The sequence below is a fragment of the Engystomops pustulosus genome, chromosome 3, assembly GCF_040894005.1.
Source record: "Engystomops pustulosus chromosome 3, aEngPut4.maternal, whole genome shotgun sequence".
Taxonomy (NCBI): Eukaryota; Metazoa; Chordata; class Amphibia; order Anura; family Leptodactylidae; genus Engystomops; species Engystomops pustulosus.
This window is the reverse complement of record NC_092413.1, coordinates 83,456,660-83,475,722: the sequence shown is the minus strand read 5'-3', so window position 1 is coordinate 83,475,722 and position 19,063 is coordinate 83,456,660. Positions and strand designations below refer to the sequence as shown.

General features: G+C 43.4%; 1 protein-coding gene across 1 annotated transcript in view; it reads left to right on the top strand.

The window, feature by feature from the left end:
- Positions 1-19,063, top strand: part of CAPN9 (calpain 9) — a 63,008-nt gene that overhangs the window by 32,999 nt on the left and 10,946 nt on the right. The window contains exons 9-13 of the mRNA XM_072141273.1: positions 2,797-2,957; positions 3,238-3,395; positions 15,797-16,005; positions 17,624-17,660; positions 17,914-17,994. Of these exons, the coding sequence (XP_071997374.1) occupies positions 2,797-2,957; positions 3,238-3,395; positions 15,797-16,005; positions 17,624-17,660; positions 17,914-17,994 (646 nt within the window). The remainder of the gene's footprint in view (positions 1-2,796; positions 2,958-3,237; positions 3,396-15,796; positions 16,006-17,623; positions 17,661-17,913; positions 17,995-19,063) is intronic.

Here is a 19,063-nt window from a genome sequence, read left to right as displayed (position 1 = left end):
GATGATGTGTGGTACAGTGTCTGATAAGGCAAGAGATGTAGGGAACAAAATATGGATGGCTTTAATTTGTGGGTGAGCAGAGTTAGCTTGGAGACCATAGAGACAAATGTCACAGTCGTCTAAGCAGGAGATGATAACTATGTGGAATTAGTACAAAAAATACTTGAACCATCCGTCTAAGCCAATCAAATACTTTATATAAATCTTTGGATGACAAATTTAAACATAAGGCATATATATACTTCACCAGTTTATGGCTCAATATGCTCAAGTCCACATTTAAAAGTCCACGCTATGCAAACCTGGCTCCACTGAGACGCCGAACGCCCGGTGTGTCCTATGACGTTTCGGAGGTAACCCCTCCTTCTTCAGACATGCGCAGTGCCGGTCAGGTAAGGGTTTAAATACATACGGAGCAGTATCATAATGCTACATTTACAAATCCCTACAACAACAATAATACAGCAATTACATATATTAACCAATACAATAGACCATAGAAAAACATGAAAAACATGAAAAATGCACGAAGATCCTTCTACAATAATGCGCTGAAGCAGCATTGTTCATTCAACCCACGGGGTTGTAATGTTTCTAATTTGGTGATCCAAAATACCTCTCGTTGTAGGAGTTTTTTGCCTAAACCCCAATCATTATCTAGTATGACCTCTTCTAATATTAACCACCGCAAATCACTCACTTGATGTTTATTTTCTCGGAAGTGCCTAGCAACACCCGTTTCCTGTTTCACCCTTTCATTAATTCTTCATCTGTTTTACTAAGATACTGTCTAATAAGAGACCTATGTTCATTAAGTCTTACACGAATGGCTCTGCTAGTTTGACCCACATAAGCGAGCCCACATGGGCATTTTAACATGTACACAACCGCTTTCGTATTACATGTGAAGAACCCTTTTACTTGAATTTTATGTCCTTTCATAGGGTGATTTACAAAATCCCCTTTAATAATATTAGAACAATTTACGCAAGCAAGGCACGGGAATGTGCCATTCTTCTTAGCTGCAAGAAACGTTTGGCATGGCTTTTTCTTAACAGAAATGTCAGATCTCACTAGTTCATTAGCAACTGACCGTCCTTTTTTATAAATAAATTTGGGGCGATCTTTGAACAATGACCCATATTTAGGATCGTGGGAGAGGATATTCCAATTTTTTAGAATAGTTTTTTTAATTAAATTAGCATGTCTATCATATTGGGAGAGATAGGTGATTTGGTCGCCCACCTTTTTAGGTTTGGCTGCTCTAACCCCCTCTCTAGGTAGTTCTGACACCTCCCGTCCAACTCTTTCTTTATGCAAGAACCCTATGCCCAATAATTTATCTAAGGATGAAAGAAATGCTTTACAGTTCCTGAAAAAAGATGCCACTATTATAGTGAAAAAGGCGGACAAAGGGGGGGCCACTGTAATTATGAATAAAGAAGATTACTGTACAGAAGCGAGGCACCAACTGTCAGATCCGGCAGTGTACCTACGATTACCATCTGACCCCACCAAAGGCAAAAAACTCCTACAACGAGAGGTATTTTGGATCACCAAATTAGATACATTACAACCCCGTGGGTTGAATGAACAATGCTGCTTCAGCACATTTTTGTAGAAGGATCTTCGTGCATTTTTCATGTTTTTCATGTTTTCCTATGGTCTATTGTATTGGTTAATATATGTAATTGCTGTATTATTGTTGTTGTAGGGTTTTGTAAATGTAGCATTATGATACTGCTCCGTATGTATTTAAACCCTTACCTGACCGGCACTGCGCATATCTGAAGAAGGAGGGGTTACCTCCGAAACGTCATAGGAAACACCGGGCGTTCGGGGTCTCAGTGGAGCCAGGTTTGCATAGCGTGGACTTTTAAATGTGGACTTCAGCATATTGAGCCATAAACTGGTGAAGTATATATATGCCTTATGTCTAAATTTGTCATCCAAAGATTTATATAAAGTATTTTTTGTACTGATTGCTATATCGCGGTGTGGAGAGCCTGCAAACTTGACTGGTGTACACACTATGCGATAAGGTGCTTGATTGTTTTTTGTTGCTGAACTATGTGGAATTGCAATTTTGTGTACTGGGGTTGTAAAAAGATTGAATGTGAAAGATGTTCTTAAAGTGGAGGCAGCAGGTTGTAGTGGGAGAGTGAGCTGGGAGACCACAGAGAAAAAATGTTGTATAATATAAGCTAAAGTCATTTTGTAGATTCCCAGTTAAGTAAGGATCAGATCCGAGAGATGTTCTTAAACGGGAGGCAGAAGGTTGTAGTGAGGGCTTGGGGTGGGACTTTAAGGATTAGGATTGGAACAGACTCCAAGGCAGTATACTTTATCAATTAGGGAGAGTCTGGAGCCATCAGTTGTGATAGATCTGCTGGGAGAGATATGGTAGATGGAGGAAAGATTGCCATCTCTCATTTGTTTATGTTAAGTTTTAGGAAAGCAGGAGGAGAAGAAGAAGTTTTTAATTATGTTTTGAACAAGATCTATGAATAAGTTTATGGATGAAGTACAGAAATAAATGCCATACATGGAGCATTCTAACTTTTTAAAAGAAAAGTTAATAACCCTAAAAACACAAATAAAATCTATAGATTTTGAAGAATTTATGTTACTGTAGCATTGTTAAACTTCATTTATAATTGTTGAATTGTCAAAAACTTTGGGATGTCTTCATTGTCTGAAAACATTGTCATTGTTACATCGTTGTTGGTTTATTTTATATATAGATGTTTTATATTTTAAGTTTACTCACCTACTAACAATTTCCTTTGTACCCAGGATGAACTTTGAGGACTTCAAGAGATACTTTGATAAAGTTGAAATATGTAACCTTACACCTGATGCACTAGATGATGACACAGAACACAAGTGGGAAGTGACGGTTCATCAAGGAAGCTGGGTCAGGGGCTCTACTGCTGGTGGATGCCGAAATTTTCTAGGTACTCATTAGATATAAAATGCATATCTGTCATTTCTTGATTATGGATTTATTATTATTATTTTATTATTAACACTGGATATTATAATGTAATAACATAACTAGCTAAATACATATATATACCAAAATATATTATATGCAATGCATCTAAGCACCCCTAAGCACGGACCCATAATAAGCTATCATTTGTCTAAGTTATCTTTATAAATCCTATTAATATGTACTTTCTTTTTATATAAAATATATTAATATATGTGTATATATTTTTCCCCCTCAACAAGACACTTTCTGGACAAATCCACAGATCAAGCTAAGCCTTAAAGAGAAGGATGATGGCCAAAATGACTGCACATTTATTGCTGCCTTGCTGCAAAAAAATAGACGCAAGTTGAAAAAAATTGGAGCTGATCTCTTAACAATAGGATATGCAATTTACCAGGTTAGAATTCATGTTTAACCGGTTAAGAACCGGGCCCTTTCCTGTTTTTTCATTTCCATTTTCACTCCCCACCTTCAAAAATCTATAACTTTTTTAATTTTATATGTAAAGAGCTTTGTGACAGCTTGTTTTCTGCATAACAAATTGCACTTCATAGTGATGGTATTGAATATTCCATGCCATGTACTGGGAAGCAGGAAAAAAATTCCAAATGCAGTGAAAATGGTGAAAAAACGCATTTGCTCCTTTTTCTTGTGGGCTTGGATTTTATGGCTTTCACTGTGCGCCCCAAGTGACATGTCTACTTTATTCTTTGGGTCGGTACGATCACGGGGATACCAAATTTTTATAGGTTTTATAATTAGAGATGAGCGAACATACTCGTCCGAGCTTGATGCTCGTTCGAGCATTAGCGTACTCGAAACTGCTCGTTGCTCGGACGAGTATTTCGCCTGCTCGAGAAAATGGCAGCTCCCGCCGTTTTGCTTTTTGGCGGCCAGAAACAGAGCCAATCACAAGCCAGGAGACTCTGCACTCCACCCAGCATGACCTGGTACCCTCACACGTCGATAGCAGTGGTTGGCTGGCCAGATCAGGTGACCCTGGGATAGACTAGCCGCTGCCCGCGCTGCTCGGATCATTCTCTGTCTGGATGCCGCTAGGGAGAGAGCTGCTGCTGGTCAGGGAAAGCGTTAGGGTGTTCTATTAGCTTACTGTTAGGCAGGAGTGATTCTACAACAACCCAACAGCCCTTCTTAGGGCTACAATAACGTTATCCTTTTTTTTTTATTTGCTTGTGGCTGGGCTTGCTGGCACTAGTAGTGCAGCTAGTACCATATTGTGAGGAATTAGCAGGGGGACTTGCTACCGTTGTGTTTAGCTCTTAGTGACACACATATCCACCTCAAACACCAAAGTGGGAAAATTTATTAGGGGTTTGATTTCAATTAGGCACAGTCTGGCAGTTTCTTTTTATTTTACATTTATTTTTTCATAACTCAGCGTCATCTCATCTGGCATAGTAGTGTGCTTTCATACTTGGCTAGAAAATAGCCATAGGAGAATCCAAAAGGCTTACTTACGTCTACAATAGCGTTATTTATATTTGATTTCTGGTTGATCTGCTGGTGGCTGTAGTTGTTGCAGTGCATCTACTAGCAAATTGTGAGCAATTTGGAGTGAGACTTGCGACCACTGTGTTTTGCGCTTAGTGACGCACATATCCATCGCAAAGACCGAAGTGGGAAAATTTATTAGGGCCCGGGGTTGTATTTCAATTAGGCACAGTCTGCCATTTCCTTTTTTATTTTACGTTTATTTTTTTCATAACTCAGCGTCATCTCATCTGGCATAGTAGTGTGCTTTCATACTTGGCTAGAAAATAGCCATAGGAGAATCCAAAAGGCTTACTTACGTCTACAATAGCGTTACATATATTTGATTTCTGGTTGATCTGCTGGTGGCTGTAGTTGTTGCAGTGCATCTACTAGCAAATTGTGAGCAATTTGGAGTGAGACTTGCGCCACTGTGTTTTGCGCTTAGTGACGCACATATCCATCGCAAAGACCGAAGTGGGAAAATTTATTAGGGCCCGGGGTTGTATTTCAATTAGGCACAGTCTGCCATTTCCTTTTTTATTTTACGTTTATTTTTTTCATAACTCAGCGTCATCTCATCTGGCATAGTAGTGTGCTTTCATACTTGGCTAGAAAATAGCCATAGGAGAATCCAAAAGGCTTACTTACGTCTACAATAGCGTTACATATATTTGATTTCTGGTTGATCTGCTGGTGGCTGTAGTTGTTGCAGTGCATCTACTAGCAAATTGTGAGCAATTTGGAGTGAGACTTGCGACCACTATGTTTTGCGCTTAGTGACGCACATATCCATCGCAAAGACCGAAGTGGGAAAATTTATTAGGGCCCGGGGTTGTATTTCAATTAGGCACAGTCTGCCATTTCCTTTTTTATTTTACGTTTATTTTTTTCATAACTCAGCGTCATCTCATCTGGCATAGTAGTGTGCTTTCATACTTGGCTAGAAAATAGCCATAGGAGAATCCAAAAGGCTTACTTACGTCTACAATAGCGTTACATATATTTGATTTCTGGTTGATCTGCTGGTGGCTGTAGTTGTTGCAGTGCATCTACTAGCAAATTGTGAGCAATTTGGAGTGAGACTTGCGACCACTGTGTTTTGCGCTTAGTGACGCACATATCCATCGCAAAGACCGAAGTGGGAAAATTTATTAGGGCCCGGGGTTGTATTTCAATTAGGCACAGTCTGCCATTTCCTTTTTTATTTTACGTTTATTTTTTTCATAACTCAGCGTCATCTCATCTGGCATAGTAGTGTGCTTTCATACTTGGCTAGAAAATAGCCATAGGAGAATCCAAAAGGCTTACTTACGTCTACAATAGCGTTACATATATTTGATTTCTGGTTGATCTGCTGGTGGCTGTAGTTGTTGCAGTGCATCTACTAGCAAATTGTGAGCAATTTGGAGTGAGACTTGCGACCACTGTGTTTTGCGCTTAGTGACGCACATATCCATCGCAAAGACCGAAGTGGGAAAATTTATTAGGGCCCGGGGTTGTATTTCAATTAGGCACAGTCTGCCATTTCCTTTTTTATTTTACGTTTATTTTTTTCATAACTCAGCGTCATCTCATCTGGCATAGTAGTGTGCTTTCATACTTGGCTAGAAAATAGCCATAGGAGAATCCAAAAGGCTTACTTACGTCTACAATAGCGTTACATATATTTGATTTCTGGTTGATCTGCTGGTGGCTGTAGTTGTTGCAGTGCATCTACTAGCAAATTGTGAGCAATTTGGAGTGAGACTTGCGACCACTGTGTTTTGCGCTTAGTGACGCACATATCCATCGCAAAGACCGAAGTGGGAAAATTTATTAGGGCCCGGGGTTGGATTTCAATTAGGCACAGTCTGCCATTTCCTTTTTTATTTTACGTTTATTTTTTTCATAACTCAGCGTCATCTCATCTGGCATAGTAGTGTGCTTTCATACTTGGCTAGAAAATAGCCATAGGAGAATCCAAAAGGCTTACTTACGTCTACAATAGCGTTACATATATTTGATTTCTGGTTGATCTGCTGGTGGCTGTAGTTGTTGCAGTGCATCTACTAGCAAATTGTGAGCAATTTGGAGTGAGACTTGCGACCACTGTGTTTTGCGCTTAGTGACGCACATATCCATCGCAAAGACCGAAGTGGGAAAATTTATTAGGGCCCGGGGTTGGATTTCAATTAGGCACAGTCTGCCATTTCCTTTTTTATTTTACGTTTATTTTTTTCATAACTCAGCGTCATCTCATCTGGCATAGCAGTGTGCTTTTATACTTGGCTAGAAAATAGCCATAGCAATAGGATAGCATCGTTTGGTTTTAAAAACTAAAAAACACACAAATAAAAAAAAACAAAAACAAAAAAACGTTAAAAAAAAAATTAAAGTTATAACTCTCATTTTCAAAATGTTTAACCCGAGGGCTAGGGGTAGAGGACGAGGGCGGGGACGTGGGCGTCCAACTACTGCAGGGGTCAGAGGCCGTGGTCCTGGGCGGGGTGAGACACCACCTGCTGATGATGAAGGAGCAGGGGAACGCCGCAGAGCTACACTCCCTAGGTTCATGTCTGAAGTTACTGGGACTCGTGGTAGAGCACTGTTGAGGCCAGAACAGTGCGAACAGGTGATGTCGTGGATTGCCGACAATGCTTCGAGCAATTTGTCCACCAGTCAGTCTTCCACGCAGTCCACCCATGTCACCGAAATCGGCACTCCTCCAGCTCCTGCACCTCAGCCTCCTCCCCCCCAGTCTGCTCCCTCCCAGCAAAATTTGCCATTTGAACCGGCATACTCTGAGGAACTGTTTTCTGGACCCTTCCCACAGTCACAAACCACTTGTCCTGCTGCTGCTGAGCAATTTTCCGATGCCCAGGTTTTCCACCAGTCGCAGTCTGTGGGTGATGATGACCTTCTTGACGTAGTGGAAGAAGTGTGTAAAGAGGTGTCCGACGATGATGAGACACGGTTGTCAGACAGTGGGGAAGTTGTTGTCAGGGCAGGAAGTCCGAGGGGGGAGCAGACTGAGGGATCGGAGGATGATGAGGTGACAGACCCAAGCTGGGTTGAGAGGCCGGGTGAACACAGTGCTTCTGAGACGGAGGAGAGTCCTCGACCAGAACAGGTTGGAAGAGGCAGTGGTGGGGCCAGACGGAGAGGCAGGGCCAGAGCTGGTGCATCAGCGCCAAATGTGTCAACTAGTGAAGCTCCCGTGGCGAGGGCTCCTGCGGCGAGGGCTAGATTTTCAGAAGTCTGGAGGTTCTTTAAGGAAACACCGGATGACCGACGGACTGTGGTGTGCCAAATTTGCCAAACCAGGATCAGCAGGGGTTCCACCACTAATAGCTTAACTACCACCAGTATGCGCAGGCATATGAATGCTAAACACCCCACTCAGTGGCAACAAGCGCGTTCACCTCCGGCCGTGCACACCACTGCTCCTTCCCCTGTGTCAGCTGATAGTCAGCCCCCTGCCCAGGACCCTGCCACAAAAACCCCATCGTCGCCTCCACGATCCTCCACAGCATCCACCAGCGTTCAGCTCTCCATACCCCAGACGCTGGAGCGGAAACGCAAATATAGTGCAACCCACCCGCACGCCCAAGCCCTTAATGTGCACATCTCAAGATTGCTAAGCCTGGAGATGCTGCCCTATAGGCTAGTAGAGACCGAGGCCTTTCGCAGCCTCATGGCGGTGGCCGCCCCTCGGTATTCGGTCCCCAGCCGCCACTACTTTTCCCGATGTGCCGTCCCAGCCCTGCACCAGCACGTGTCAGACAACATAATCCGTGCCCTGACCAACGCCGTTTCTGACAAGGTCCACCTGACCACGGACACGTGGACGAGTGCTGCCGGGCAGGGCCACTATATATCGCTGACGGCACATTGGGTTAACTTGGTGGAGGCTGGGACCGAGTCTGACCCTGCGGCTGGTCATATACTGCCGACGCCGAGGATTGCGGGGCCTACCTCGGTCCAGGTGTTTCAGGCCTACTATGCCTCCTCCTCCTCCCACCCCTCCTCCACCTCCTCCTCCGAACGACCATCCGTGGGCATCAGTCGCTAGCTCTAGGCACAGCAGCAGTGCCGTCGCTAAGCGACAGCAGGCGGTGCTGAAACTGCTGAGCCTAGGCGATAAAAGGCACACCGCCCAAGAACTATTACAGGGCATCACGGCGCAGACTGATCTGTGGCTGGCACCGCTGAACCTGAAGCCAGGCATGGTTGTGTGTGACAACGGCCGTAACCTGGTGGCGGCTCTGCAACTCGGCAGACTGACACATGTGCCATGCCTGGCCCATGTGTTAAATCTGATAGTTCAGCGTTTCCTCAAGACATACCCCAATCTGTCTGATTTGCTCACGAAGGTGCGCCGCATCTGTGCGCATTTCAGGAAGTCCAGCACAGATGCTGCCACTCTCAGGGCAGCGCAGCGCCGCCTCCAACTGCCCGCTCACCGACTGTTGTGCGACGTGCCCACGAGGTGGAATTCAACACTGACCATGTTATCCAGAGTTTACCAGCAGCGCCGAGCGATTGTAGACTGCCAGATGTCAACTTCCACCAGAACTGGTAGTCAGGTCAGTCAGCTTCCTCAAGTCTACAATGAGGAGTGGACGTGGATGTCTGATATCTGTCAGGTGCTGAGTAACTTTGAGGAGTCAACACAGATGGTCAGTGGCGATGCCGCCATCATCAGCCTCACCATCCCGCTGCTTGGCCTGTTGAAAAACTCTCTGGTCAGCATGAAGTCGGAAGCTTTGCGCTCCTCACAAGAGACGGGGGAAGAAGATTCCCTTGTTGATAGCCAAAGCACCCTTAGGTCTGTTTCTCAGCGCATATCGGAGGAGGTGGAGGAGGATGAGGAGGAAGAGGAGGAGAATGTTGGCGAGACACAAGAGGGGACCATTGCTCAGACCTTCACTGTTCAGCGTGTATGGGCAGAAGAAGAGGAGTTGGAGGAGTTGGAGGAGGAGGAGATGGACAGTCAGGCCAGTGAGGGGAGTGAATTCTTGAGAGTTGGGACTCTGGCGCATATGGCAGATTTCATGCTAGGCTGCCTATCCCGTGACCCTCGCGTTCAAAGAATTTATTCCAGCACCGATTACTGGGTGTTCACTCTCCTGGACCCACGGTACAAGCAAAATCTTTCCACTCTCATCCCTGGAGAGGAAAGGAGTGTGAGAATGCATGAATACCAGCAGGCCCTGGTGCACAAGCTGAAACAGTATTTCCCTTCTGACAGCGCTAGCGGCAGAGTGCGTAGTTCTGCGGGACAAGTAGCGAGGGAGAGTAGGCGAGCAGGCAGCTTGTCCAGCACTGGCAAGGGTACGCTTTACAAGGCTTTTGCCAGCTTTATGTCACCCCAGCAAGACACTGTCACCTGTCCCCAGTCTCGGCAGAGTAGGGCTGATCTTTACAGAAAGATGGTGAGGGAGTACGTAGCTGACCATACCATCGTCCTAAATGATCACACAGCTCCCTACAACTACTGGGTTTCAAAGCTGGACATGTGGCACGAACTGGCGCTGTACGCCTTGGAGGTTCTTGCCTGCCCTGCCGCTAGCGTCTTGTCCGAGCGGGTTTTCAGTGCAGCTGGTGGCATCATCACCGATAAGCGTACACGCCTGTCGACTGACAGCGCTGACAGGCTGACGCTTATCAAAATGAATAAAGCCTGGATTTCTCATAATTTCCAATCTCCACCAGGTGAAGGAAGCTCAACCTGAATAATTTATCCACTCCTCCTCCTCCTCATTTTCCTCCTTCTCCTCCTCTTTGTACAGTAAAGCAGAGGAAACTGGCTATTTTTTGACAGGGCCCACTGGCTCTAGCTATAGTACTTTATGCATGTAATTTTTCTGGAGGGCCACCGACCCGGTCCTCTGTTTTCAACAATTTTTGGGAGTGCCACATACAGGCACTCAATCTATTCAATTTTTCTGGAGGACCACCTACCTGCTCCTCTGGTTTGAAAACTTTTTTGGACTGCCACATACAGGCACTCAATCTATTCCATTTTTCTGGAGGGCCACCTACCTGCTCCTCTGGTTTGAAAACTTTTTTGGACTGCCACATACAGGCACTCAATCTATTCCATTTTTCTGGAGGGCCACCTACCTGCTCCTCTGGTTTGAAAACTTTTTTGGACTGCCACATACAGGCACTCAATCTATTCCATTTTTCTGGAGGGCCACCTACCTGCTCCTCTGGTTTGAAAACTTTTTTGGACTGCCACATACAGGCACTATCCAAATTGAATTGTCTCCATAGCAGCCTCCACACGTTGTCTCCATTGCTACCTCCAAAAGTCGTTTATATAGCTGCCTCCATACATCGTCCCTTTATCAAACGAGGTGTGTCAGGCCGAAATTTGGGTTGTTTTCATGGATTCCACATCAAAGTTGTTAACCTTGTCGCCACCCTGCTGTGTTATCCACAAAATACACTGGCAAACTTTTACCATTTACGGATATTATTTCAGCGCTTCTTGCGCATCTGTTTACATTCCCCTCACCCGCCATATCCTAAACTTATAAGAACGCTACTACACTTGATCTTATACAAAAGGTTCTTAGAAGTGCTGTTTGGGGAGTAGCCTAGAGACAGGGGCTTGGATTGGCGAAAGCTCGCCTGGCAGCGGAGCGCCAGCTCCATGCGCATCATGCGCTTCTTGCGCATCTGTTTACATTCCCCTCACCCGCCATATCCCAAACTTATAAGAACGCTACTACACTTGATCTTATACAAAAGGTTCTTAGAAGTGCTGTTTGGGGAGTGGCCTAGAGACAGGGGCTTGGATTGGCGAAAGCTCGCCTGGCAGCGGAGCGCCAGCTCCATGCGCATCATGCGCTTCTTGCGCATCTGTTTACATTCCCCTCACCCGCCATATCCCAAACTTATAAGAACGCTACTACACTTGATCTTATACAAAAGGTTCTTAGGAGTGCTGTTTGGGGAGTAGCCTAGAGACAGGGGCTTGGATTGGCGAAAGCTCGCCTGGCAGCGGAGCGCCAGCTCCATGCGCATCATGCGCTTCTTGCGCATCTGTTTACATTCCCCTCACCGCCATATCCCAAACTTATAAGAACGCTACTACACTTGATCTTATACAAAAGGTTCTTAGAAGTGCTGTTTGGGGAGTAGCCTAGAGACAGGGGCTTGGATTGGCGAAAGCTCGCCTGGCAGCGGAGCGCCAGCTCCATGCGCATCATGCGCTTCTTGCGCATCTGTTTACATTCCCTTCACCCGCCATATCCCAAACTTATAAGAACGCTACTACACTTAACTTGGTGCAGGCTGGGACCGAGTCTGACCCTGGGGCTGGTCATATACTGCCGACGCAGAGGATTGCGGGGCCTACCTCGGTCCAGGTCTAAAAAAGGCCTACTATACCTCTTCCTCCTCCCACCCCTCCTCCACCTCCTCCTCCGAATTACCATCCGTGGGCATGGCGCCATCAGTCGGTAGCTCTAGGCACAGCAGCAGTGCCGTCGCTAAGCGACAGTAGGCGGTGCTCAAACTGCTGAGCCTAGGCGATAAAAGGCACACCGCCCAAGAGCTATTACAGGGCATTCCACATCAAACTTGTTAACTTTGTCGCCACCCTGCTGTGTAATCCACAAAATATACTGGCAAACTTTTATCATTTACGGATATTATTTCAGCGCTTCTTGCGCATCTGTTTACATTCCCCTCACCCGCCATATCCCAAACTTATAAGAACGCTACTACACTTGATCTTATACAAAAGGTTCTTAGAAGTGCTGTTTGGGGAGTAGCCTAGAGACAGGGGCTTGGATTGGCGAAAGCTTGCCTGGCAGTGGAGCGCCAGCTCCATGCCAAGGTCCAACTAACATAGTTTTAACTGCAGCACCTTTAATCTACTACTAGTTCACTGCCTCCATACATGGTCCCCTTATCAAACGAGCTGTGTCAGGCAGAATTTTGGATTGTTTTCATGGCTTCCATGTTAACTTTGTCGCCACCCTGCTGTGTAATCCACAAAATATACTGGCAAACTTTTATCATGTACCGATATTATTTGAGCGCTTCTTGCTCACCTCCTTTGGTTCCTTTGGTTCCCATTGGTTTGAAGCCTGAGTCCATTTAGGGTATGTTGCCATGACACTCTCTAGCCTGCCGCTGCTGCCGCTGCCGCTGCCTCTGCATGCCATCCCCTATAGTGTCAGGGTCAATTATTGGATGTTTTAGATGCTATCTAGCCTCATTCGGTCACTCTGTCATGGCCATGCTGTTGCCCATAATTTTGGCATAATGGTGCGATTAAGCAGCCTCAGAGGCATCCATGCATGCTGCCCCTGCTGTTTCCTGTCCATTTCCGTGGTGTTTCCATCCTTTTCTGAGGTTCCCAGGAGTTTGGCCAAGCTTCCCTGTGCAGAGCCTTGGTCCCCTTGAAAAATGCTTGAGTCTCCCATTGACTTCAATGGGGCTCGTTACTCGAAACGAGCACTCGAGCATCGGGAAAAGTTCGTCTCGAATAACGAGTACCCGAGCATTTTAGTGCTCGCTCATCTCTATTTATAATGTTTTCATACATTTAAAAAAATTAAAACCTCCTGTACAATTTTTTTTTTATTTATCTTCTGCAGCTAATAACTTTTTTATACTTTGGTGTACGGAGCTGTGGGTGGTGTAATTTTTTGCGACATTTGATAATATTTTCAATGATATCATTTTTAGGACTGTATGACCTTTTGATCACTTTTCATAGATTTTTTTTTTATATTTTTCAAAATGGCAAAATAGTGCCATTTTTTACTTTGGGCGCTATTTTCTGTAACAGGGTTAAACGCAGTAAAAAAACGTTATTATATTTTGATAGATCGGACATTTTTGGATGCGTCAATACCTAATGTGTTTATGATTTTTACTGTTTATTTATATTTATATCAGTTCTAGGGAAAGGGGGGATTTGAATTTTTAGTTTTTATTATAATTTTTTTTTTTTACTTTAACATCAGGTTGTCTGATCCTATAATAAACTACAGTATGGCAGTATATGGGGATTTTTCTCCTCATTCATTACAATCTGCTGATAGCACATTGTAATGAAGGGGCTAAAACAAGACAGCCTCTGGTCTTTGGAAGACAGATCACCGCTCCCCGATGACGTCACAGGGAGCGAGGATCCTTTGCATCTTTTCTGGCAGCGATCGCTGGGATAACACTCACGATTGGTGCTAGCACCGATCGCGGGGGTTACCGGTAAGTCTTTGCTGCAGTGTGCAGCAAAGACTTACCGGCAATGGAGAGGTCTCCATGCACCGGGACCCGCCGCCTTCTGTGAATACACAGCAGGCGGTCGTGAACCGGTTACACAAAAACACAACCTTTCACTAACATAACACTTAAATAAAAGACATATATAGACCACAAAGCAGGGTTCAGACAAGGCATTTTGTTGCACTAGGTAGACAAGAAAAATTCTGCACTTCCTTCCACTCACAAGCCATAAAATCAGTTCCTATAATAACATCACAGGCAAAGAAGCAATTTAATGGAACCTAGCAGCAGATTCATGGCTTTCTTACCACAATCAAGATTAAATAAAGATAATCTCCTTATTATATTTGTTTAACTCTAAAATGTCACAGAGTTGTACATAGATGTATAACAATTTGTTATCCTCTATACTTAGGATATCTGATGAGGGCCTGTGTCCCCTTGCTTCCTTGTGATACAATGCGCAACTTCATGTCTATGTTCTTACCTAATGACAACCTCTTTTTCACAGCATGTACATCATGTCTCCTTAATTTACACAGCCTGCAGCCCATGAGTCCCTCTTTTTCACAGACTCCACTCCATGAACCCCTGTTTCTCAAAGACTACACCCTCAAATTCCCCTCCCCATCCAGCCACACCCCATGTATTCCCTTTTCTTCAGCCTGTATCTCCACCTCCCCTTTTTAAACCAGCCTGTATCCTATGACCACCTCTTTATATCAAGTCTGAATCCATATGTTTCTCTTGTTAACCAACCTCTTCCTCATGCCCTCTTATTAACCAGCCTGTAACTCAATGTCCTCCTTCTTTAACCAGTCTGGACCTCTACGTCCCCTTCTTTAAACCTATTGTTCCATCTTCCCTTCTTTAACTATCTTAACCCACATGTTTCCTCTTTCTTCAGCCCGGGCCTCAATGCCCCCCTCGTTTTCTAGTATGCACCATGTCTTTCTATGTCACACTACTTTGTTATTACTCATTTTAATTCTGCAACTGCATGTAGATGTAGTTTACTGGTGTGCCTACAGGACCAGCAATGATGTCGATCACATGACCATGGCACCAAATAATAGATTTCATCCACAAGTAGATGCTAATTTTATACCTGGGTTAAGGAACCTGTGCTAATGAAATGCATGTCAGGTTCATTGCGTTTTTACGCAAATCACAGTAAAAATGCCTACCCATCATCCTGGCCCTGCAACAATGTAGAGATTATGAATGAGATTTTATTATAACATCAATGAAAAAACATAGTTCATCTATTCACAAAGAGAAAAAAGCAAGTATGTACTTATATTTTTTTACATTGTAGCCTTTACCTCTTTTCTGTGCTTTTGGGATGTTAGAATTTATATTTGTGTAGTAGACTGTGTTTGTACTATAAATAGTATAAAGTCTTAATTTGTCATTTTCCAATTGTTACACATAAATATATAAATGGATCTATGGTAAGGATATATACCTATAATTTAAACAGAATACACAGACTTGTATAAATGGAATGTCTTCTCTTAAGTACAATTTTGTTTTTTAACATAAATAGGTTAAAATTTATATTAAAATGTATTAATTTGTATATTTGTTTACAGTGATCAGATCTTTCTTAACAGACCATCCATTATGACCCCAGCAATCATAAGACCAGGTCAACAAGTGCCTCTGAGTGTGCCAGTGTCAATTAGTGTAGAACAAATGCTGACCAGCTATCCATTTGCTTCTAAGGAACTGCAGGAGGTAGCTGCTCTATTGATCAGCATTCCGACAGTTATTATACAGCCTATTAGTGACTTCCATACTATTTGCTCAGATATATTGTGCAGCACCTATACAAGCAATGTACACAGGTATTGACCACCATACCCATCATGTTATACAAAAGTAGCTTTTATCTGGTGAAACATTAGACCCTTTTTGTCTACCTGTATGACTACTTGAATAAATTCCAGAATCACACACAGGGGCATTAATTGTGCTTCTTTTTTCCCTGAGAAGAGAAGTATTGGCCATGAATTTTAAATATTACTATTCATTTGTAATAATAATAGTATTTCTTATTTTGACTTCTAGTGTCCTGGAACTGAGTCTCAACTAACAAAAGATTTTTTCAAATTCAATCCATCAAAAGCCAGAAGCAAAACTTACATCAATTTGAGAGAAGTATCACAGAGATTCAAGCTCCCCCCTGGGGATTATATGATAGTACCTACCACGTTTGAGCCTCACCAAGAAGCTGACTTTTGTTTAAGGGTATTCTCAGAAAAGAAAGCTGACATCAAGTAAGAATGCAGGCTTTACTTTTCTTCAGTGCTGAAGCTTCTTGTACATCTCTAGGAGCAGAGCAACAAAAATAACTTTAACCCCAAGTGCTTAAAATGAGAGACACCTGTTGAGTCCACAAAATCCCGTTGGGTTTATGTCTGTGTTCATATTTCATATTTTAATTTATGAATTTTTAATCTAACAAAGCGTCTGGCTTAGATGGGAACTCTATAGGGCACATTTACTTACGTGTCCAAAGAAGTTCCCACAAAAGTCCATTGTCCGTCGAGAATGCACTGTGCCACTTTACTAAGAGAGTGCGCCCGATATCGTGCATGTCTCGCTTTCCCGCTCAGGTCCGATGGAGTTCACCTTCTTCTTCCTGGTGCATGTAAGTGCATTGTCTTGCAACACAATTTGAAAGTTAAATCCCGCGCTCAGTTCGAATCAGTTGGATCGTCTGCCGGCACCCCCCCAAATTTCTGTCGCATGAAAGCCAGCACAGCTGCGCCAAAATCCAATCACGTGGGACACAATGCCAGTGCAGACATCTGTTAAATACCTGTTAAAACCGTGCAGTCCCCGAAAACTTCAGAAAGTCCAATGAAAGTGTGCACGCGGACCCTTAGTAAATAAGCCCCTATGTGACTGGGTAAGGCTATATGAAGTTATTTTGCATAGAAAACAATTTATACAGAATGAAAATTGGTAAAAAAGTGGAAACTAGTTGTTTAACCAGGTCTAAATCTGCACTCTGCTGCACTATTTTCTTCCATATTTTAAACTATAAGGTAGTGTACACGACCTTGTGCCTAAACCAGGCCTCCAACAGGGGAAAGTTTTCAGCCCATTTGAAATGGGAGTGGCCTTCCCTTCCCTTCTGATTCTTTTACTGTTATAAAAATCTTAATAAATTGAAATATGAAAAAAAAAAAAGAAATGGGAGTGGTGAGCGCTCCTCACCTCCCCCCTCCATTTAGAGGTTGTTTGCAATGTGGCTGTCTGGCATGGTCATGGTGCAGGGAGACACAGTGAGCACCATGACCGCACGTAATGAAAGTCCATGTCAGCTGTGAGCCGTAACCTAACTAATACTGAATGCCAGGGGCATAACTACAGCAGTAGCAGTCATAGCAGCCTTGGAGGCAGTGTCGGGTGGGGAGGGGGTGGCATCATTTTACCTGACACAAAAAAATGGGGGATGTTCACCATTATATACATATTATGCTGCTCTTAGTACAGTATGATATGTATATATCATAACATATGTGATGTATATATGCTATATATACTGTATGTGTCTAAGGTGTTTAAAGTGTATATATTGTGTGTGTGTATATATGCTCTGTGTGTGTGTGTGTGTGTGTGTGTAAGAGTGTATAAATATGTGGGAATGACTGTATGTTTATGTATATAGGTATATAAATGTATGTGTGCATATATGAGTGTAACGTGTATACTTAAAAGCAGGACGGGGGGCCCCATTCAGAAGACTGCTATGGGGCTCTGTTACCCCCCTGCTGAATGCTACACTAAAGCAGTCAACAAAATCTCTAATGTTCGTTCATAAGCAAGAAATGTGTTTCTGCCCTGATTTTTTTCACTGTGAAAATAAAATTCTGTTATCTTTTGCAGAGAGATTGATGGAGACATAAATGTGGATATTCCAGATGTAAGTAAATTAATATTATTATATTACATATGGGCAGTGTATTTGTTGTATAGTAAAAGGGTCCTCACAATGCAACCATTAAGCCATTAGCTCATTCATGTCCCTGGGCTACACAGCAAATTTGGTGGCGACAGCCATTTTAGTTGGACAACATTTAAAATTTTATGGGCACAGTATTACAGATCTGTACCATGCATATTAACAAATATTCATGATTGAATGAATTTGATACATTCTTTGTTAATATTTTCAGCCTCCACAACCAAATCCACCACATCAAGAGACAGAAGAAGAAAAACAGTTCCGCAGCTTGTTTAAGCAAATTTCTGGAGATGTATGTATAACATGCCTTTAAGTTTTAGAGGTGACTTGAAAACCTGGATTATAGAAAACACCTGATATGTGTAGACAATCACCTTCACAACTTATCAGGCGACTTAGTTCATGTCACTCTAGTTAGACATAATTGTCTGGTTTTGGTGCTAAAGATGTACTATACTGGCAGAAATCAGCTGAAAAAAAAATTCTAACGTTAATATTTCTGCAGTGAGTAGAGTCACATATCTATTGAGTTTCTATTTTTTAGGTTTTGCTGTTAGCCTATTTCATAACTTCAGCTTCATTATTGTTCCCAGACTGCCTGCTCTAACCTCTGCCAGCTGCAGCATTGTAAAAGAACTTTGCCTGCCCTGAGCCTGACATGTCTACTGACCACATCTCTGCTTGGCCTGCACCTTGACCTGCCTGGGTCAGCTACCACTTAGTATTTCCTAAAGAAGAAAAGCAACCTATAAATTGTAGCTTGGTAAAGTTCAGAACCAAACATAAATGATAGTGCTCAGTTTGTGACCTAATAGGGCACATTTACTAAGAGCTGTGCACCAGTTTTCTGTCGGACTTTGCACATTCTTTTAGATGCCAACTTCTTGCACGGGTACTTAAGAAGTGCCTGCACCACATTTGTGTTGCACACGACCGTTTTGTGACACAGCTGCACTATGCTTCATGCTTCAAAAATTTCTGCACTAAGGGGAGCTATTCCGGTGCTCATTCGGACCATGCTCCAGATTTAACGGGCAAAGTCAGAAAGAATGTGCTGTACGCCATATATTAAAGGTGCACCAAAAAAGTGGTGTTCTCTATCAGAGCTGCGCATGCAGATTTATGCAGATTTTGCGCCAGAAATCCTGAATCTGGTTAACAATGCACTATACACAGGCAAACTGCACATAGTGCAGCTTGCAGAGTTTTAGTAAATGTATGAGAGGCGCGGTGAGGCGCTCAGGTGAAGTAGCCCGGAGTGCCTCCAACACATTTGAATAGTTTTATAAAGTGTTTTTTAAACGAATGCAGATATTGCAGGGGATAACAAAAGCAAGGTCATCCATGGCAGATGTGGTGTC